Source organism: Entelurus aequoreus, linkage group LG18, assembly GCF_033978785.1.
Source record: "Entelurus aequoreus isolate RoL-2023_Sb linkage group LG18, RoL_Eaeq_v1.1, whole genome shotgun sequence".
NCBI classification, from domain to species: domain Eukaryota; kingdom Metazoa; phylum Chordata; class Actinopteri; order Syngnathiformes; family Syngnathidae; genus Entelurus; species Entelurus aequoreus.
In genome coordinates, this window is record NC_084748.1 from 25,863,641 (window position 1) to 25,884,972 (window position 21,332).

Here is a 21,332-nt window from a genome sequence, read left to right on the forward strand (position 1 = left end):
TTTAATGATCAGCATATATTCAGCATATTTAAGGGGACCTTCACTTTTTGGGGAATTTTGCCTATCATTCACAATCCTTATGTAAGACAAGCACACATGTTTTTTTTTACTTTTTTTATGCATTCTAACTAGTAAATAAATGCGATCAAAAGTCCACTTACAATGGAGCCTATGTGAGTTGCTCTATTCCGCCTATAAAGCGCTTTAAAAAACATCCAAACGCCTTAATCAAGGTTTACTAAGTATATATGTAATGTAGTAACAGGCACATTTATAATACCATATCATATTTGCGTAGTTTAATCGTTTTAAGCATACGGCTGTGTATTCATTTAAAAACTGAACCACAATTTTTGCTTTTTCCTTCGACAACATTACTGATTACTTACTCACTGCAGACTTCATGAGAACTAACCAACATATTAAAACATAACTTACTGTACAATGTCTGCTGTCATTAGAATGCCGATTGTTACGATGTTCATATATTCCCGTTTAGATGAAGAATGAGTCATAATCCTTGCGAAGAAAAAAGGGGAGAGCGAAACCAAGCGTCATTTAGTGTCTTTCTCACTATTTCCGGGTCTAAATTGGCTGGCAAAGTTGACCAACTTGTCAGATTAAGTCCTCATCATTCTACTATCAAGGTGAGGGGCATTATTTATGATCTAGAGTAAACTTCCACAAGCTCCCAGTAGAGAAAGCAGCTCACCAGCCGATGATGTCAACATGGCTACATAAGCTACAGTAGTTACCTCTCTATGATTACGGTGCTGCTATAAATAGTTTTTCTGCGTTAGGGCTTATAATAACAATAATACTTGGTTAATATTCAGGTCACGAAATGTAAATAGAGTATTGTTGGCGCTTTTTGGATCGTTAATTAGAGGGCATTATGGGTGGAATAGAGGACCTCGCTTTGGCTCCATTGTAGGCGGACTGTTATGTAGGTTTATTTAAGAGTTAGAATGCATTATGCATGTCTTTCATAATGATTGTGAACCTTGGGAAAAATTCCCAAAAAAGTTCAGTTTCCTTTTAATGAAGACAGAGTCGCAAAATAGATTGCAAGCCTTATTCTGCTCATTTAAAAGACACAATCCACTTCGCACACGTTTAGTAGATCAGCTACACGAAAATTAATATTCACAAAATGAATATATCATTGTTTATGCATAGGGAGTGTATGTAAAATATCTGACCCCAACTGTATACTTGAAAAAAATTGTATGCTGGTTTATTACTGAAGGAAGTAATGTATAATGAAAAAAATATCTTATTTGAAAGTGATTCACCTCTAATCAATGTTTTTGTCTCATATTAATCAGATTGAAGGGGAACAGAAGACTGATTTTGCTTCTCCCTGGCTCTCAAATAAAAGGTCTGACAATTCATTTTGTTTCATTAAAATTGCTGCACAGAGTCTAGTAACACACTTTTATGTTATGAAATGAACAACATGTTTCAAGATGTTTTTCTTTGTTGCAGTGTAATGGCTCCATTGATTGCTCAGTATGATCGGCACATTGATGAGATGTGTGAACAGCTGCAGAAATACCAGGTGACGAAAATAAGATGATGGTTCATAAAATGAGGCTGTCAAATTTAGATTGGACCAAAACTAAAACTAAAGTGTGAACGTACTGCTCTAATCATGGTTTGAAGTAGTTACAATTACGGTACATAATCAATTTTCAAATAATGGGATATTTCTCTATGTATTACAACTTATCACTAAAACCAGTCCCTCCAGGATTTTTTAAATGGTTCCCGCCTAAAATACCTGAATTCTCTAAAGTTTTTTTCAGAAAGTCACCATGTTTAGATTTTAACAAAATTTTAGATATTTTAAATAATATCAATATTATTATTAATTAATCATATAATAAATGATAAATGGGTTATACTTGTATAGCGCTTTTCTACCTTCATTGTACTCAAAGCGCTTTGACAGCATTTCCACATTCACCCATTCACACACACATGAGCAAGGGTGAAGTGTCTTGCCCAAGGACACAACGGACGTGACTAGGATGGTAGAAGGTGGGGATTGAATCCCAGTAATAAATACTTTTGAATTGTTGTGATTTTATGAATTTTTGATCAGTGTTTTAAGTCTTTCTTGTAACATTAGCCTCCAAATGCACAGGATTTTAACAAACATTGGAAAACAAATACTTAGAAGTCGACACTGGATGGCAGTAAAAGCACATACTCAGAGTTCATTGTCAAATGTTTTTTATTCATTATAACTTATAATAGTAACAATTAATTTTCATTATAGAAAGAAAGACCACCAAAAGCTTCTTATTTATATGCTGTCTGCTCTGTTGTTCACAAGTTGCAGACATTTTTGACTTGAAAAGTCTTTGTCCATCTTAAACATTTATTGATGTTCAACACATTTACACACGAACATTAAGAACATTTGTGAACTGTTGAAAGTGATCTGTAGCGCAAATCTTTGTTGTTAAATGAGAAATGATGAGAGATTATCATTACTCTACAACATCTATGTTCTGTCATGTAAATGCTGCTTCTTTGCTAGGTCGGAATTGCAAATTCAAATTTGGTCTTAGTTGTTTTACCCTGTATAAAATAAATTTTGAATAAATATGTAAATAAATGTAAAGTATGAAGTAAATGTTGTACACACCAAATTACAGCAGTTACTCTGTCTGTTGTAGTACAGTAATTTAGGTCTAAGCTGTGGGAGAATGACAAATGTGTGTACGTTTTAATTAGACCAGTGGTTCTTAACCTTGTTGGAGGTACCGAACCCCACCAGTTTCATATGTGCATTCACCGAACCCTTCTTTAGTGAAAAATAAAATGTTTTTTTTTTTCAAATTCAAGAAAAACTTACCGTATTTTTCGCACTATAAGGCGCACCGGATTATAAGGCGCACCTTCAATGAATGGCCTATTTTAAAACTTTGTTCGTATATAAGGCAGACTGCATTTTAAGGCGCATAGAATAGACGCTACAGTAGAGGCTGGGGTTGCGTTATGCATCCATTAGATGGAGCTGCGCTAAAGGGAATGTCAACAAAACAAATAGTGATTGTACTGACACTTCTACTTGCTGCTCTCTGTTCAACAACCCACTGTTGGAGTTTGTCCTCCAACTGTAGCCATCTCGCTTTGTTCCCTCTGTTTAGTCTTCTTTACTTGGCGCAGGTCATCATGTTGCTCCCTCCACTTCCGCACCATTGATTCGTTAATGTTAAATTCTCTCGCTGCTGCTCTATTCCCGTGTTCTACTGCGTGACTGATCGTCTTGAGTTTAAACTCTGCGTCGTAAGCGTGTCTCTTAATAGGAGCCATTTTTGGGTCTTTACATAAAGTTTAGGTCTCGCAACTACGGTAGGCAGCCGCTGACTTAATTTTCCCCCGTAGAAGAAGAAGTTCTTCTTCCCGTAGAAGAAGAAGTTCTTCTTCTACGGGAAGCAGCCGCCGACTTCATTTTCCCCCGTAGAAGAAGAAGCTGCCGTAGAAGGGGGAAAAATGAAGTCGGCGTAGTTACCGTAGTTGCGAGACCTGTTGTGGCTCAATATTGGTCCATATATAAGGCACACCAGATTATAAGGGGCACTGTCAGCTTTTGAGGAAATTGGAGGTTTTTAGGTGCGCCTTATTGTGCGAAAAATACGGTACATGTTTTTTTACTGGTGCACAATATGAACCGTGCATGAACATCACCTTGTTCAAAGAACAAAACCAACACAGTGCATGAACTCACAACAAATTACACCCTTTACACCAGACCTGGGCATTCTGCGGCCCGCGGGCCGCATCCGGCCCTTTGTGCGTCCCTGTCCGGCCCGCGTGAGGCCAATTATAAATTACAAAATACATTTAAAAAAGTATCTATGTCGAGTGTGCAATACAACGGTGCTGCTTTTGTTTTGAAAATCGTTATTTGTATTACTTCCGTGTGGACGTATGCGTGTGCGTGATTGTGAGTGAATGTGAACAACTGCAATTACAAAATAAAGTTGAAAAAACATCTATGTCCTGCGTGCAATACAACTGTGCTGCTTTTATTTTGAAAAGTATTATTTATGGGCGTGTGTCCGTGTGTAACCTGCGAGTGAAGGTGCACATGCAGCGACAAGTGATGCACGGTTTACACCCGAGACGCCAAAAAGAGAAAAGTTGATGAGGAATGGCGTGTTTTCAACAACACATGAACTGCAAAGCAACGTCCCCTCACCTAAGGTGCGCGCCTGCGCAATTTCGCACTGCTCAAGCGACTGCTGCGCGCAGCAAGTATATATGCCGCGCACCAAATCAAATCCCATCTGAATTCTAAACAAAATAAACATATTTATTCTATGGAATTTTGCAATGCAACTTTGAGTGACAGTGACAACAAGCGGCCCTAACGGTGTTCGTCAACACCGTTCAATTGAACACCGTTCAATTATTGTAACGTCTATCGAGATGCTTCGAGGACAGGAATTATATCGATCACTTTATTGAATAAAACTGTTTATATTCGGACATAACCACACCAAAAACATGAGTAAAACAATTCTATCTCGAAAAACTAGTCATTTTCTGCCGTACAAACCAGGCCAAAACCAACTTGTCATCTGTCACCAACACGCATAGCACTAAACCACTGGTGCGTTTATGGCCACACAAAAAGTCGGACAACTCAAACACCACACAAAGTTACACTATGACTCCTCAGTCATACGTGTGCTTATTTTACTGTCATTTATTATTAATGTTAATTTATTTATATTAGTCATGGAATGCTGTTACACACACTATGTTGAAGTATTACTATTATTATTATTATTTATCTTACGGTATATATCAAAAATAATTGTCCTGGGTATGACTCAAAACTGCATCCGGTGATGAGGCTTCAGTTCGGGAGTTCTGGAGTTTTGGGGAAGGTGGAGTTACCCCTCAGTCATCATTGCTCCCAGGTCCACTCTGACCCGGGGTGGTAGTACCTGTCAGGGTCCCAGCTATGGGTTGAATAGCATTTCAAAGACCTCAACGGTGGAAATGGCGGAGGATGACACTGCATGTCACAACGGCACTGAAGGCGGATGAAGGCTGCAACAGAGAGTGGTCTCCAGTCGTCATGGATCCATGCCACTGGATCAAGGCCCCTCTCTGCCAAGGACCGTGTGGTGGCTGCAGGCGCATCAGTCTCCCCACGCTAAAAGACGTCACGCGCAGGCGTCCTCCCGAATGGGAATCCATCCATTCTGAGGACAGTCATACTCGACTACGAGTGACTGCCGATGATGATCAAAAATAATATTGAGCAAAATTTAATTGAAATATTGTCGATGTGGCCCTCCAGCAGTGCTCGGGTAGCTCATGCGGCCCCCGGTAAAAATTAATTGCCCACCCCTGCTTTACACACATTACCATGAACTGATTAAAGTGGACCCCGACTTAAACATGTTGAAAAACGTATTCGGGTATTTCCATTCAGTGGTCAATTGTACGGAATATGTACTGTACTGTTTCATATAATGTATCCTCTTCCTTTGCAATCTGCTAGTAAAAGTTTCAATCGATCAATCAAACAACCTGCAAATCAGATGGAAAATTAGAGGGAACATTGTTTGGGGGTATCCATAATACGCTGATAGGGAGAAGTTTTTATTTACACAATAAGTCGGATGTGTCTTTATCTCCGTGGCGGAGGCTCCGCCGAACCGACTCACCGAACCCCTATGGTTCGATCGAACCCAAGTTAAGAACCACTGAATTAGACAATTGAAGTGTGACTTTAAATGCCGCTCAGAGACGAATTACACGGATTGGCCAAAAATGTGCGGAAAAGTTGTGGGGATTGGAAAAAGTTGTAAGGCTGCACATCATTCTCGGGGATTGTTTAAATGTGTGTGAATTATGTATCAACTCTTTATCATTGCTTGTTTTTATTATTCAACATTTTCTTATTTAAAGAATAAACATCACCAATCTTGACCTGCAATAGATTAATATGAGGTATAAAAGTTGTTTTAATTTGATGCTATTTATTATGTAATTTACTTGTTTTTAATCTTCTAATTAGCCTGCGGTAAAATCCGCTTGGTGTGATCCACTTCAAGTGAGCAGTATGACAACGCTGGTGTCCCGCTTGTAGAGGGCGCCAATTCGACACATATCCTGACCTGATGGGCGAATAGATTAGCGCTAAGGCCATTTAAATATTAATATTTGTTCCCCCTCATGCTTGTGGTACACCCTAAAGAATGCCGCCTGTGCAATTGCCCATGTGCCTCATAGATAAAACTGTCACCGCATTAGATATGAAATAAAGAGACACAGGTAAATGTGTATTCTTTCATGGTAATGAAGGAGGAAGATGATATTTAATCTATTTTCGCATTTGTAAGTATTTCCCTCTCCTGTCTATGTCTACAGGCGTCCATGACCGATGTCAAAGCCAAATTGGAAAGTGTTGTCCAAGAGAACGAGAGGTATTTGTAAATGTCTATGTTTGTTTTTGTGCAATTGGAAAACAATATGCAGTAATACGCTACTTATTGTTTGGTTTAGTAAATAGATGCATGGTTTAGTAAAATACAGTATAGTAATCTTGGCCTGTTTGTTACATTTTCATTACAGTGAAAATGAGTTATTTGAGATTGATACTCATTTTCATTAGAGTGTAAAACGGGTTGGTTCATTATTATATATTATAGAATAATATATAATATTTCATTGTCCCTTTTAGACTTCATGCAGAACTGAGGGAATCAGTGGAGAAACAGCTTGAGTCACCCTCCAAGACGACTGCAGTGGAGTTGAGCACAGTGGAGGATGAAGCAGTCATTCAAAACCTCCAAGAACAAGTCAAGCTGTCTGAACAGGTCTGAATGTTTCATATCTGGTTTGACTCGCAGCAAAAAACCTGAAGCAAAATCAGTTTTATGTTAGTGTTGCACGATTATGGTCAAAATAATAATCATGATTATTTGTATCCATCCATCCATCCATTTTCTACCGCTTGTCCCTCTTGGGGTCGCAGGGGGTGCTGGAGCCTATCTCAGTTACATTTGGGCGGAAGGCGGGGTACACCCTGGACAAGTGGCCACCTCATCGCAGGGCCAACACAGATAGACAGACAACATTCACTCTCACATTCACACACTATCAATAGTAAAATCAGGATTATTAGTCACTATTATTTATAATGTTATGTAAAACACAGTGTTTCCCTCAGGTCAGTATGCTACTTGTAGTGGTGGGAGCTTGTGAACGTGACATCATCATGTAATTTGTAATTAAAGGGGAACTATGCCCTGCGATGAGGTGGCGACTTGTCCAGGGTGTACACCGCCTTCCGCCCGAATGCAGCTGAGATAGGCTCCAGCACTCCCCGCGACCCCAAAAGGGACAAGCGGTAGAAAATGGATGGATGGATAATAAATACTAATAAAAAATTAAGATTTATCTTTAAATATATGTATAACATATCTTCTATTGTCAAACTATTCCAAGGGGAACTGCACTTTTTTTTGGAATTTTGCCTGTCATTCACAATCTTTATGTAAAACACGGACATATATGTTTTTCTTATTTTATGTATTTTAACCAGTGAATAAATGCGATCAAAAGTCTGTTTACAATGGAGCCCATGGGAGTCGCTCTATTCCGTCTATAAAGCCTTCTAAAACATATACAATCACCTCCAACAAGGTTTTATATACATGCTGTAAGTATATATGTAATGTAGTAATGGGCACATTTATAATAACATGTAATATTTATGTATTTTGCTCATTTTAGGCATTCATTTTAAAAACGCATCACAATGTTCACTTTTTCTTTCAACATCACTGATTACTATTAACTGCATACATCATGAGAGACAACATAAATAATAACTCACTGATATGATGTTCATATATTTCCGTTTAGATGACGAATGACTCATAATCCTTGCGAAGAAAAAGGGGGTGGAACCAAGTGCAGACCAAGCAACTTTTTGTTTGTTTCTGCCATTTCTGGGTCTAAGGGTGAGAGGTATTATTTATGATCTAGAATAAACTTTCACGTGCTTCGAGGAGAGAAAGCAGCTCACCAACCGATAATGTCAAAATAGCCACACAAGCTAGTTAGCTCCCTTTGATCATGGCACTGCTATAAACAGTTTGTCTGCGGTAACGCTTATAATAACAATATCACTAATACTTTGTTAATATTCAAGTCCCGAAATGTAAATGGAGTATTGTTGGCACTCTTTGAATGGCTAGTTAGAGGGCTCTTCATGGGCAAAATAGAGGACCTCCCATTGGCTCCATTGTAAGCAGACTTTTATTTATGTTTATTTACAAGTTAAATTGCATTAAAAAAATAAATTTTTCGTCTTGTCCTTTCATAATGATTGTGAACAATAGGCAAAATTACAAAAAAGTGCAGTTCCCCATTAAATTGTCTGATAAAAGAAGAAATGTTATACTTATATTTAAAGACAAATCTGTGTGTTTTTGTTTTTTGTTAGTACTGTACTCACATTTTAGCTTTTTATTATTACATGACACCTTTAGATCAGGGATATTCAACTAAATTGTATTAGGGGCCACATTTCCAGAAAGATAAGGACCGGGGGGGCAAACTTTTCCCTTTACTTTTAGTCTTATTTTGTCTATTCTGAAGAACCTGCGTCTTCTACAACAGTGTTTCTTAGCCATTGGGCCAGGGCCCATTGTTGGGCCGTGAATGCCGTCTAGAGGTCCGCCAAAGAATATATTTTTCTCAGCTGTGGTCTGTATGGGCCGCAGCGGGACTCAGCTGTAATAGCCCCTTTCCATCACCTGTGGCAGTGATGACAATATCAAACAAACACAAAGTCTGGAGCTAAAGTCATAGAAGTTTCTTAAGTGAAAAAATTATTACTTAAGTGGTGAACTTGTATTTTTATTTGCACTTAAATTTTAATGAAAGTTAATCTAAGAAACATATATTATTTATTATTAATTTAGTTAGAATGTATTTATTTTAGCACTGCGTAATTGTATGTAAATGTTTATTACACCAGTTAGTGAGTCCTATCTTCTGCCGTATAATTGATTAGTCTTAATTTTTGTTATCAGCCAGACCAAAGCCTTAATCATTTTTGTGATTAATGCATGGTTTGATATCATTTGACAAATGTATCCTGGTGAACTGTAAGGTAAGTAGGGTAAATATAAATTAATGAATACAATCAAGAGTAAGATTACTAAATCAGTGTCAATATTTGAATGGGCCACAGACCTCTTTGTAGTGGAAAAATTGGGCCCTAAGGTCCAAAAGGTTAAGAACCCCTACTCTACAGTAGACGTTTGATTTCGGTCAATTTATTTTGTCAGAGTTGTGTTTTTAAGGACATTCTGCACAAAAGCTAGTTAAAAATCATCTCTATGATAGCTCTATTGTGTTTTTTAGAATCTGCTATTACAATGTGAGTCTCTCACAAGTTTTTTGAACTGGATTCACAGGCCACCAGTTGAATAGCTTAAATGATGAAAAAGAAAGGACATAAAATGGAACCTTGAGAAACACTACTAGTACTTGTCGCTATAATAGTATACCGGTAAGTTAACAAATGACTACTGATTTCTGAAGGAAACTAGCTACAGCTACACCTTAGTTACATAATCACATTATGAAAAAATATGTTAACTGCCAATAAGGAAAGGACTTAAAGGGGTGCCTTGAGGAACGCCTCCGGTATGTAAATCACAAATTTAAACCCCAGTGTTCTATGTTTGCTAGCAAGGTTAAAATGACAATGCAAGGATCTGTCAATGTGTTTACAGTGGTCCAAGTTTGTCTCTACAGCAGGAACACCATAGTGTTCTTAGTAATTTGCTGCTAAAATTTTTATTTACCAAGTTTTGAACTAAACCTAATGGCCAGTAGGTATGGTATCATTCCTGGGCAGGATTTGGCCCCCGGGCCTCAAATTGAATAGTCCGGTTCAGATCCATTTTTGATGGGTTTTTTTTGGGCGTGCAGCCCATGTTCCGCGGCTGGCCCACGTTATCTATTGAGCACTCTTGCATGACTTAGTTATTCGGGTCTGCAAGAATGTTTGAACTCGGCAGAAAAGTGTCTCAAGACTCGATTTAGCATGATTGTGCTGCTCTTGCGGCTCCAAAGAGATGAGCAGAACAGTGTGTTGTGGAGGTGTCGACACCTGTCGCCGTCTAGTAACAGCGGTGCAATCTTTAATGCATGCCGAGTTGGTCGGCATGGTCATGGAGCTGTATACTTATACACTATGGCATTTTGGGGCTTCACGTGGTATTAAGACAAGCTGCTGTTGCTTTGATGCCACTGGGGCCTGTGAAAGTGCCTTATTTGATTGCAGCGTAGCCTGCTTTTAAAATGTTTGCCGACAATCACCCTCATTTAATCGTTGCAGCCAAAATCATGATTGTGATTCAAATTCGATTAATTGTGCAGCCCTATTGTATGTATTTGAAAATAGACATGGTAAGATTGAGATCATTTCACTTTATGGTATGAATGACCACCTTCATGTGCAGTTTCCTTTAAACATCTCAGACATGTGATATCTTATCGTAATATGACCTACCTGCAGTGAATTTGTGCTATCCAAAAGAGTTTCAAATGTCATTCTTCACTTCCTACATCCTCATGTACTGTTCACATTACTTGAAATGCTCTGTATATATTTGAGAAGGAGCGGATGCAGGCCATGGAGTTGTGGCAGACTGCAGTACTGGAGCTTGATCAACTCCAGGAGTTCTACCAAAAGAGTCTCACTGATGGACAGAATGCTGATGCTAAGGAACAGCAGCTCAAGGTAGTGTTCATAGAATAACATGCAAAGTCAGCATATGTGTTGCTCGATCAGTGAACAAATTAATTATTGGAAGTTGGAACAGTGTTCCCATACATTGAATTTACTGCATTTATAGCGGTCTGCCATGTTGGGCTGTCCAGATCCTATATTGATATCGGTCCGATGTCTGCAAAAAAAACAAGTGTCGGATGCTATCGGCTGTCTGTGAAATGTATGATATAATCTCTGATACAATCAGTCCGGCAGCGTGTTTAATTGTGCAAAGTTATATAACCAGTTAATATTTAAATATCCAATAAGCACACAAGGTTGGTGTTTTCTTGTATTTTAGTCAAGTTTAGAAAAGGTAAACATGGTAAGTTATAGAATACTTGGAGTTAGCAACTACACAACAGCTAAGCACACAATGGCACACAAACTATGCATACGTTATAAGCGTCCTTAATTGAACAAATGCAGTCTAAAACAGCACATTTTTAAATATAAACGATTATCAAATATTAATAGTTGCATCTTATTCACACGTACAAAGTCTCCAAGGCAGAAAGAAGCGCATTAGAAAGTATCAAGTAACAAACATGTCCGCATTATTCAATTTACTGCATCATGAGCTTAACTTTGTGAATTATTGTTGCTACTAAGTGTTGCCAAAACAATAACCACACTACTTTAAAAGACGGCATAAGTACATTCCAGACGGTTAAAATAAATTGGTTACTGTTTTTCATACCTACCATTGTTCTCTGTTTAGTGAATTTCTCCTACTCAAACCTTTTCTAACATTCCATATTGGGAAAATATAAGAATATAATATAATATAATGCTCTTGTTTATTTATATATATTACTCTGCCCTCCCTGAATGTTGGAATTTAATTTTGCCGCAATGTAAAAAAAACAATAATAATATACAAATAATAAACAATATACATTTAACCAACAATAGAGCTTCTTATACGTTTGTTGAATTGTGCGAATGCATGTTGATGACACATTCAATCAGTCAAAGTTTATTTATTTAAGGGCTGCACAAGCCACAACGACATCAGATCCCACATCAGGACAAGAAAACACTCAACCCAATGGGAATTAGTCTTATTTCCCGCACTTGGCTGGAGGCTTCGGTTTCAGATGCTGGATCAAGTTTGTTGTGCTGCTGCCTTTTTGAAACAAACTTTGCAGCGTGCAGTCATTTGTTCCACGCCTGTTGCCACAAAACCAAACACTTTTCTTAGGCACTAGCATTGCCCATGTTTTGCTATGTGTTCCGCTAAAGAAATAAGGGGACTGCGCAAGCTAGGGAAGATCCTGTGGGGCAAAAAGTATCCCAGAGCGAGAGAAGAATATATATATATATTTTTTAAATCGTCTTTAACAAAAAGCTCAAATATATCGATACGATCGATATATCGCCCAGGCCTACATTTGTCTAGCTTGTGTCCTATTGTGTGCTTAGCTGTTGTGTAGATGCTAGCTCCTAGTGGCCTATAGTCTAAAATATTTACTTTTTGGCAATGACTTGACTAAAATACAAGAAAAGACCAACCTTGTGTGCTTATGGGAGGACATTTAGATGTTAACTGGCTGTCCATTTTTGCACAAGTAAACACGCTGCAGGGCTGCTTGAATTGGAGATTATATATATTTTTTTATGTTATTGAACATATATTAATATCGGCTCGAAATACTCCTCGCTTTTACCAAACATTACAACTCATTTATCTCTTGACAGGATCGGATTGTGCAGTGCCACCAGAGCTCACACAAACTCCAAGGGTCCAACCAGGAACTACAGATGGTATGTATAAATGACGCAAAACAAAGCAACAAATCCAAATTAGTTATTTGATAAATATGCAATACAGCTTAAACCAAAGTTTCAAGTGCAGGATTTGTTAATTAACTAAACACAAAAACAAACATGTACGCACAGTGTAGAGACTTGACTGGTGAATAAACAGTGATGGCGAGTAACTCTATCTTCAGGTAATACATTTTTAATGAGAGGAGAGGATGTACAGACTTTTGCAGTATGCTGTGTTAAAACAAATAACACTATTGTCGATGGCTTTAAAAGTCTGCAGTAATTCAACAGTCAAGAAAGTACACTTGGAATCATGCCGTACAAATGGCAGTCTTGTGTATCTTGTCACACACAGACCAACCAGCAACTTGTGAAGACTGTGACTGAGCAGAGCACAGAGATTGAAGGACTACATAGCCAGCTCAGGTAAACCCTTGATCAATGGTTGACGGTGTGTTCCCTTGCAGTAGGATAATCACTTAAATGATTTACATAATTGACTATGAGTTAAACCTTCTTTCACTCTTGTGTTGTAGATTGAGCAAAGCTGATCTTAGAACTGCCACAGGCAAAGTGGAAGAGTTGACCAAACAGCTGCAAGTTTTTCAGCACCAACTAAAGAGACAGGTAACTAATTATTTTTCTCTTGCTAGGGAGTAGCAAATGTATGCATTAGGAATGTTCTGATCAGGGTTTTATCTTCCCAATTCATGAGTGGGATCGGCTGGTACCAATACTGATTACATGTATTAATTTATTTATGGTGATTGCTATTGACAGTGTAACAATAATAACACAATATTAAAATAGTTCCTTATTCTCTTGTATTACATACTGTGCATTTGTTTGAGCAAAACAAAGTCAATAGTACACAATAACTACATGACGAACTTCCTGAAGAAATTACGTGTGAATGTTCCAATGCTGAAGCTGAACTGAAATGCTGATGGAATGTGGAATGTATGTAAGAAATTGTTTGAATGTTGAAATGGTTTAAATGTTGAAATGATTTTGATGTTGAACTGATGCTAAACTGAAATTCCAGTGGAATGTAGAAATTGAAAGTTGAAAAACTTTAAGGATAACATTTTTGAGAGGTGAAGAGCAGAAAATGTACTGAAATGTAGTATGAATCTTGGAATGCTAAATGTTGATATAGTTATAAGCTTTAGCATACTGCTATAAGTTACAAAGGAACATAATCTATAAATATTTCCTATAAATATATCACATTAGCTAAAATACTGGCATAAAAAGTTAACATGCTAATAGAGAATGAGCCAGCATATTTCTAACATGGCGCCAAGTATTGAAATCTGTAATTATTCGGTCAAAATTTACTAAATTAGCTGAAATACTAGCATGTTAACATTTTATGATAACGATAGCAGTGGAACAGCTAACAAACTTCTAAGATGGCGGCAAGTAACAAAATCCATATTTATTACGTTTGAAAGTACGAAACAAGCTAAAATGCTCGTTAGCTGGTGCTGCATCGCGTCTTAGCTGCTAAAAGTTAATTCTAGATGTAGCTCATCCTCTTTATACTCAGGCTCAAAAATATGAGATTTTGTGTCATCATTTGTCCCAAAGTAATCGTTATTGGCACTCACAAAGTCTGCATGATTAGCATTGTTGTTGCTGGCAAAGGGATCTGTGTTTCCCTCTAATACGTCACGGATCACATACATGCTTGCTAACTATCTATCAAAATGGCTCGAGCATCTCTGTGAGATTTATGTTATATTGATCATATCTAATTACTCGCAAACTTTGCAAGTTTTTGGGCATTGTGAATCAGATATCCATTAGACACAACATGTTTTTACATTATACTGGTACTTTAATCCCCATCCCATGTGTTAAAAAGCAGAGGTAAGTTCCATCTACTGTTTAAAGGCCTACTGAAAGGAATTTTTTTAATTTAAACGGGGATAGCAGATCCATTTTATGTGTCATACTTGATAATTTCGCGATATTGCCATATTTTTGCTGAAAGGATTTAGTAGAGAACATCGACGATAAAGTTCGCAACTTTTGGTCGCTGATAAAAAAAGCCTTGCCTGTACCGGAAGTAGCATGACGTCACAGGTTGAAGGGCTCCTCAAATTTCCCCATTGTTTACAATGCAGCCAGAGCGATTCGGACCGAGAAAACGACGATTACCCCATTAATTTGAGCGAGGATGAAAGATTTGTGGATGAGGTACGTGAGAGTGAAGGACTAGAGTGTAGTGCAGGACGTATCTTTTTTCGCTCTGACCGTAACTTAGGTACAAGGGTTCATTGGATTCCACACTTTCTCCTTTTTCTATTGTGGATCACGGATTTGTATTTTAAACCACCTCGGATACTATATCCTCTTGAAAATGAGAGTCGAGAACGCGAAATGGACATTCACAGTGACTTTTATCTCCACGACAATACATCGGCGAAGCTCTTTAGCTACGGAGCTAACGTGATAGCACATCGGGCTTAAATGCAGATAGAAAAAAAAGAAAATAAACCCCTGACTGGAAGGATAGACAGAAATCAACAATACTATTAAACCATGGACGTGTAAATACACGGTTAATGCTTTCCAGGCTGGGGAAGCTTAACAATGCTGTTGCTAACGACGCCATTGAAGCTAACTTAGCAACGGGACCTCACAGAGCTATACTAAAAACATTAGCTATCCACCTACGCCAGGCCTCATCTGCTCATCAACCCCGTGCTCACCTGCGTTCCAGCGATCAACGGAGCGAAGATCATAGATGCGATCGGCGAGACGGAGAAGGTCAGGGTGAGGTCGGCGGCTAGCGCGTCTGCTATCCATCTCAAGTCCTCCTGGTTGTGTTGCTGTAGTCCGCCGCTAATACACCGATCCCACCTACAACTTTCTTCTTTGCAGTCTTCTTTATTCATTAAACAAATTGCAAAAGATTCACCAACATAGATGTCCAGAATACTGTGGAATTTTGAGATGAAAACAGAGCTTTTTGTATTGGATTCAATGGTTTACCAATACTTCCGGTTCAACGATTGACGTCACACGCATACGTCATCATACATACACGTTTTCAACCGGAAGTTTAGTGGGAAATTTAAAATTGCACTTTATAAGTTAACCCGGCCGTATTGGCATGTGTTGCAATGTTAAGATTTCATCATTGATATATAAATTATCAGACTGTGTGGTCGGTAGTAGTGGGTTTCAGTAGGCCTTTAAAGTTGTAATGACAAGCTACATTCACACATTGAGTCCCATTAAAGTGTGTTTATAAACAAAGTACAGGTAACAGGTAGCGCCAAATCATGACTCACTCGTTAAACATGTTATATTATATGGAAATTTATCTTAAGGCCAAGCAAATATGCATTTAGGAGGAAGATGTGGTTGCGGCTCAAAGACGAGAAGAAGCAGCACAGAGACGAATCCAACAGCTTCAGTCAACCATCAGCCAGCAAGAAGCAAGGTGCGTACATGAAAAACTTTGCTTGATATAGCTTATAAATCTGACTTTATTCATTTCAAATTTGCAGCATGCATACTGTCTTTAGGAATATCATTTATGAAGGTCAGCATGAGTTTGTTTTTCTATCCTTAGGCTCAAAACAACGTCTCGGGAGGCAGTGGGTGTTCGAGGAGAGCAAACCGTGTTGGAGAAAACAGCAGGCAGCCTTAAGGCCCGATGTGCTACTTTGGAACAGGAGAAATATGAGGCTCTTGATAAAGTCCGAGAGAGTGTGCAGGTGGCTGAGGAAGCAGTGCTGCAGAAAAATGAGGTAATCTCTTTTTTTATTCAATGTATAGACACCGAAAAGGATTAAAGTTAGGCGTGTCCCAATGCAACTTTTTCACTTCTGATACGATAACAATATTGGAGACTTGAGTACTTGCCGATACAGATATTAATCAGATACTGTATAAGCACAAATCACAGTAGATACTTTATTATTTTGTAGTGTGGAATGTTAGAAAGTGTTTGATTAAGTGAAATTACTCAGAAAACATGGTGAACATAAAAATCACTAACCTTATGACCATACTTGCCAACCCTCCCGATTTTCCCGGGAGACTCCCGAAGTCCAGTGCCCCTCCCAAAAATCTCCCGGGGCAGCCTTTCTCACGATTTCCACCCGGACAACAATATTGGGGACGTGCCTTAAAGACACTGCCTTTAACGTCCTCTCTCACCTGAAACCTTCACCCCTTAAAAGCCGCATTCTGTCCAGGCGTCTGCTTTTCCTCCATATTAACAGCGTACCGGCCCAGTCACATAATAACGTAGCGTGAATAATGTAGCGTGAATAATGTAGCGTTGGACGGGTTTAAAAATTATCTTTACTCGAAGATGTCAAGAAATGCTGACACGTTGTATGATCAATATACTGGTTTAATGATAACGCAAGGCATACAGGTCACACTGACGGTAGCCGTATAAACAACTTAAACACTGTTACTAATATGCGCCACACTGTGAACCCAAACCAAACAATAATGACAAACACATTTCGGGAGAACATCCGCACCGTAACACAACATAAACACAACAGAACAAATACCCAGAATCCCTTGCAACACTAACTCTTCCGGGACGCTACAATAACATCTACGGCTTTTGGAGCTCAGTGCACAACTGCACACACAACAAGAAGGAGACGAAGCAGAAGAATGAAGAAGAGACATGGCGACGATGAGTAAGAAGAAGAAATACGCTTGCAAGTTCCAAAATGATTGGAAAAAAGAATTTAATTTCATCCAGAAAAGCTCGAAGGGGAAGGGGTATGCTGCCTGCACCTCAACCCCGCCCCCGCAACCACGCCCCCAACGCCCCCCATCTCCCGAATTCAGAGGTCTCAAGGTTGGCAAGTATGCTTATGACAGTGGAGTGGCGTGATGATTGGTCACTTCCTGTCAATGAGAAAGGACGCAAAAGAGAAAGGCTCCGCTCTTGCTACCGGAGTTTTTTGTTAAATCTGAAGATTTTGACCACTGATTTGCGATCACAGCCACAGGAGAGTACCCTGGCATCTTCAATCTGATTTTGGTCAGTTGAGAGGCACTGATACGCTGAAAGAAGGCGAGTTGGGAGAGCCGTTAGCCTCAAGCCAAAGGCGCCTTGCCGCAGTTCAAAGCGGTTGCCTAGCAACCAAAAGCTACGGCGAGTTTACAGCTGTTTTAAAGTGATCCCGACGTCGCAGAGTGATATAAGTTGACAGGCTGACACCTCAAATTGATCTCTGAACAGCGCAAGATACGAAATTGTTGGAAAAAACAAGTTAAAGTGCCGCAAGTCGCTAAAGAAGCAACTGCCGTTAAGACACAAGCAAGAGGCAGTGACGTCAGTGACTGCCGCGATGCGAAAAGGTAAAGGAAAGATTGAAATCCCGAAACCTTCAGGGTCAGCTGATACAGAACACAACTGGGAAAAAGATTTGAGGTTGGACACAGGACATGATGGGAATCAAGAAGTGATCCTACAAAAACTTGAAGAAATGAAAAAAGAAATGAAAGAAGAAATGAAAAAAGAAATGAAAGAATATCTGAGAAAAGTAACAACAGAACACAAACAAGATGTGAAAAGTCTGCAGGAAAATATAGAAAATCTGCAATCTCAGAACAACAGAAGAAATAATGAAGCCACTGAAATGGGCAAACGAATGAAGACCCTTCAAGAAGACAACAACATGTTGAGGAATATCATAGACGGAATGGATCAGGACCAACGAATGAATGATATCATCGTGACAGGGCACCGAATTAAACCAAGATCCTATGCGAAAGCTGTGAATAATGAAGGTGAACCTGATGAAATGGATATGATCTCAGCAGAACAGCAAGTGGTCAACTTTCTGCAATCAAAGGAAATTGAAATTGACATTAATACCATCGAAACATGCATCCCACTGAACGGAAGAAACAACAACGCCACTCCAGTCGTGCTCGTGAAACTCGTAAACAGAAAATCTAAAATGGCATTGCTGAGACAGGGAAAGAAGCTGAAGGGAACAAATGTGTACATGAATGAGCATATCACAAAACGCAATGCTGGAATCGCCAAGAAAGCACGCGACTTGAGAAAGCAAGGAAAAATCCAGGGAACTTGGAACACCAACTGTAAAATCTACATCAAGCTGAATGGAGGTCCAGAAGCAAGAGTAATTGTTGTCCATGACATCAAGGACCTGGACAATTTTTAAAGTTTACACAGCTACCACAACAACGATGATAATGGACTCTGACAGAAAACAAACACCCAAATTCAGCATCGACACTACTATGTTCCAAGGGACGACTAAACAAGAAGACCTACATTCAGGATTACATCCACCTACACTTATTGAGATTATTGAAACAACATCAAAGATTGTTGAACAAGAAAATATGGAACTAAACAATTTCTGCAACAAAGATTACAAAAACCAGGATTTGGAAAATGATATAGATCCAGATACAAATTTTTTCTCCCACATCAGTAATAATTGTTTTTATTATACAGATGATCAATATAATAGCAACATTACATGCGATAACAAATTGTCAATTATTCATTTTAATAGCAGAAGCTTGTATGCAAACTACAACAACATTAAGAACTTTTTGGAACACATCAACGAACCATTCAAAGTAATTGCTGTCACAGAAACATGGATTGATGATAAAAAAGGAATAGATTTTGATCTGGAAGGATATGAACTAAACTACATCAACAGAACCAACAAAAATGGAGGAGGAGTAGCTGTGTACGTGATGAAGAACCTGAACTACAAAGTGGTAAAAAACATGTCATTTGCTATAGATAATATCTTAGAATGTATAACCATTGAAATATGTCAGGAAAAAAGCAAAAACATTTTCATCAGTTGTATATATAGATCACCTAAGTCAAGTATAGAAACATTTGAAGAATGGATCAAGGCTACTTACATGGATAATGGTCAAAGAATAATGTTCTTACGTGGTGACTTTAATATTGACTTATTGAACCCTAACAAGCAAAAGTCTATTGATGATACAATGTACAGCATCAGTTTATATCCAAAAATCACAAAGCCAAGCAGAATCACAGCACACTGTGCCACGCTTATTGATAATATTTTTACCAATGAGTTTGACAATAACACTACAAGTGGTCTACTTATAACCGACGTTAGTGATCATCTGCCAGTTTTTACAATATATGATGGACACTACAAGAAGAACATGGAAGACAAAAGGACATTTCGAAGACTGTGCACAGAGAAGAGGATGACTGCTTTCAAAAGTGAGCTACAAAAGCAAGATTGGGACAATGTGTACAATGAAAAAGAGGTTGATGAAGCATATGAACATTTCTTAAACAACTTCATAATACTTTATGACAAACATTGTCCATGGATACAACTCAGTAACAAGCAGAGAAAGAATAATCAACCATGGATGACAAAAGGATTAAAAAATGCTTGTAAGAAGAAGAATACACTATATGGAGAATTTATAGCACAAAGAACTATAGAGGCAGAAATTAAGTACAAAAAGTATAAAAACAAGTTAACAGATATACTACGATCATGTAGAAAAGAATATTACAGTGAATTATTGGACAGGAACAAAAATAATATGAGAGCAACATGGGGCATCCTCAATAGCATTATTAAAAATGGCACAAAGAGGGACTACCCTCAATACTTTTTAGACGGAAATAAAAACAATGACAACATAAAGGAAGTAGTTGAAAGCTTCAATAATTATTTTGTAAATATTGGACCAAAATTGGAAGAAAGGATTCCAGACCCAGTTCCAATTGAGGAATATAATGATACCATAGAGCGAAATCCCAACTCCATGTTCCTCAGTAATGTGACACAGGAGGAAATAGTTACAATCGTGAAAAAATGTAAATCTAAGACTTCAACTGATTGTAATGGAATTGATATGGAAACGATAAAAAAGGTTATAGAAGAGATCTCAGGACCATTAATGTATATTAGTAATCTATCATTTCATACAGGTACATTCCCAAACAAAATGAAAATAGCTAAAGTTGCACCAATTTATAAGACAGGAGATAAACATCAATTTACAAATTATAGACCTGTTTCTTTACTTCCACAATTTTCTAAAATCATTGAAAAACTGTTTAATAACAGATTAGAGAGTTTCATAAATAAAAATAGAATACTCGAAGAGAACGAATATGGATACAGAGCTAATGTCTCAACTTCAATGGCTTTAATTGAAATAACAGAGGAAATTACCAATGCAATAGACAGTAAAAAATGTGCAGCAGCAGTTTTTATGGATCTAACTAAAGCATTTGACACAATTAATCACAATATTTTAATCAAAAAACTAGAACGATATAGCATCAGAGGGTTAGTCTTAAACTGGATAAGAAGTTATCTAACGAACAGGAAACAATACGTGAAGCTAGGCGAACACATGTCTACAACGCTAAATATATCCTGTGGTGTACCTCAGGGATCAATATTAGGACCTAAATTATTCAATCTCTATATAAATGACATTTGTAAAGTTACAAAATATTTAAAGTTAGTATTATTTGCGGATGATACAACAGCGTTTTGTTCAGGAGTGAACACACAGGAGATAATACAAATAATAACAGAAGAAATTAACAAATTAAAAAGATGGTTTGACAAAAATAGATAATCGTTGAATCTCAGCAAAACTAAAATAATGCTATTTGGTAACAGTAGTAGAGAAAGTCAAACACAAATACAAATAGACGGAATAGAAATTG

The 21,332-nt window shown here is 38.0% G+C and overlaps 1 protein-coding gene across 4 annotated transcripts in view; it reads left to right on the forward strand.

The window, feature by feature from the left end:
- sclt1 (sodium channel and clathrin linker 1) overlaps nucleotides 1-21,332 on the forward strand; it is a 37,282-nt gene that overhangs the window by 2,928 nt on the left and 13,022 nt on the right. For all 4 annotated transcript variants that reach the window (XM_062026803.1, XM_062026804.1, XM_062026805.1 and 1 more), the window contains exons 4-13: nucleotides 1,329-1,381; nucleotides 1,489-1,561; nucleotides 6,406-6,461; nucleotides 6,719-6,854; nucleotides 10,679-10,801; nucleotides 12,533-12,598; nucleotides 12,960-13,030; nucleotides 13,141-13,231; nucleotides 15,970-16,061; nucleotides 16,194-16,371. In XM_062026803.1, the coding sequence (XP_061882787.1) occupies nucleotides 1,329-1,381; nucleotides 1,489-1,561; nucleotides 6,406-6,461; nucleotides 6,719-6,854; nucleotides 10,679-10,801; nucleotides 12,533-12,598; nucleotides 12,960-13,030; nucleotides 13,141-13,231; nucleotides 15,970-16,061; nucleotides 16,194-16,371 (939 nt within the window). The remainder of the gene's footprint in view (nucleotides 1-1,328; nucleotides 1,382-1,488; nucleotides 1,562-6,405; nucleotides 6,462-6,718; nucleotides 6,855-10,678; nucleotides 10,802-12,532; nucleotides 12,599-12,959; nucleotides 13,031-13,140; nucleotides 13,232-15,969; nucleotides 16,062-16,193; nucleotides 16,372-21,332) is intronic.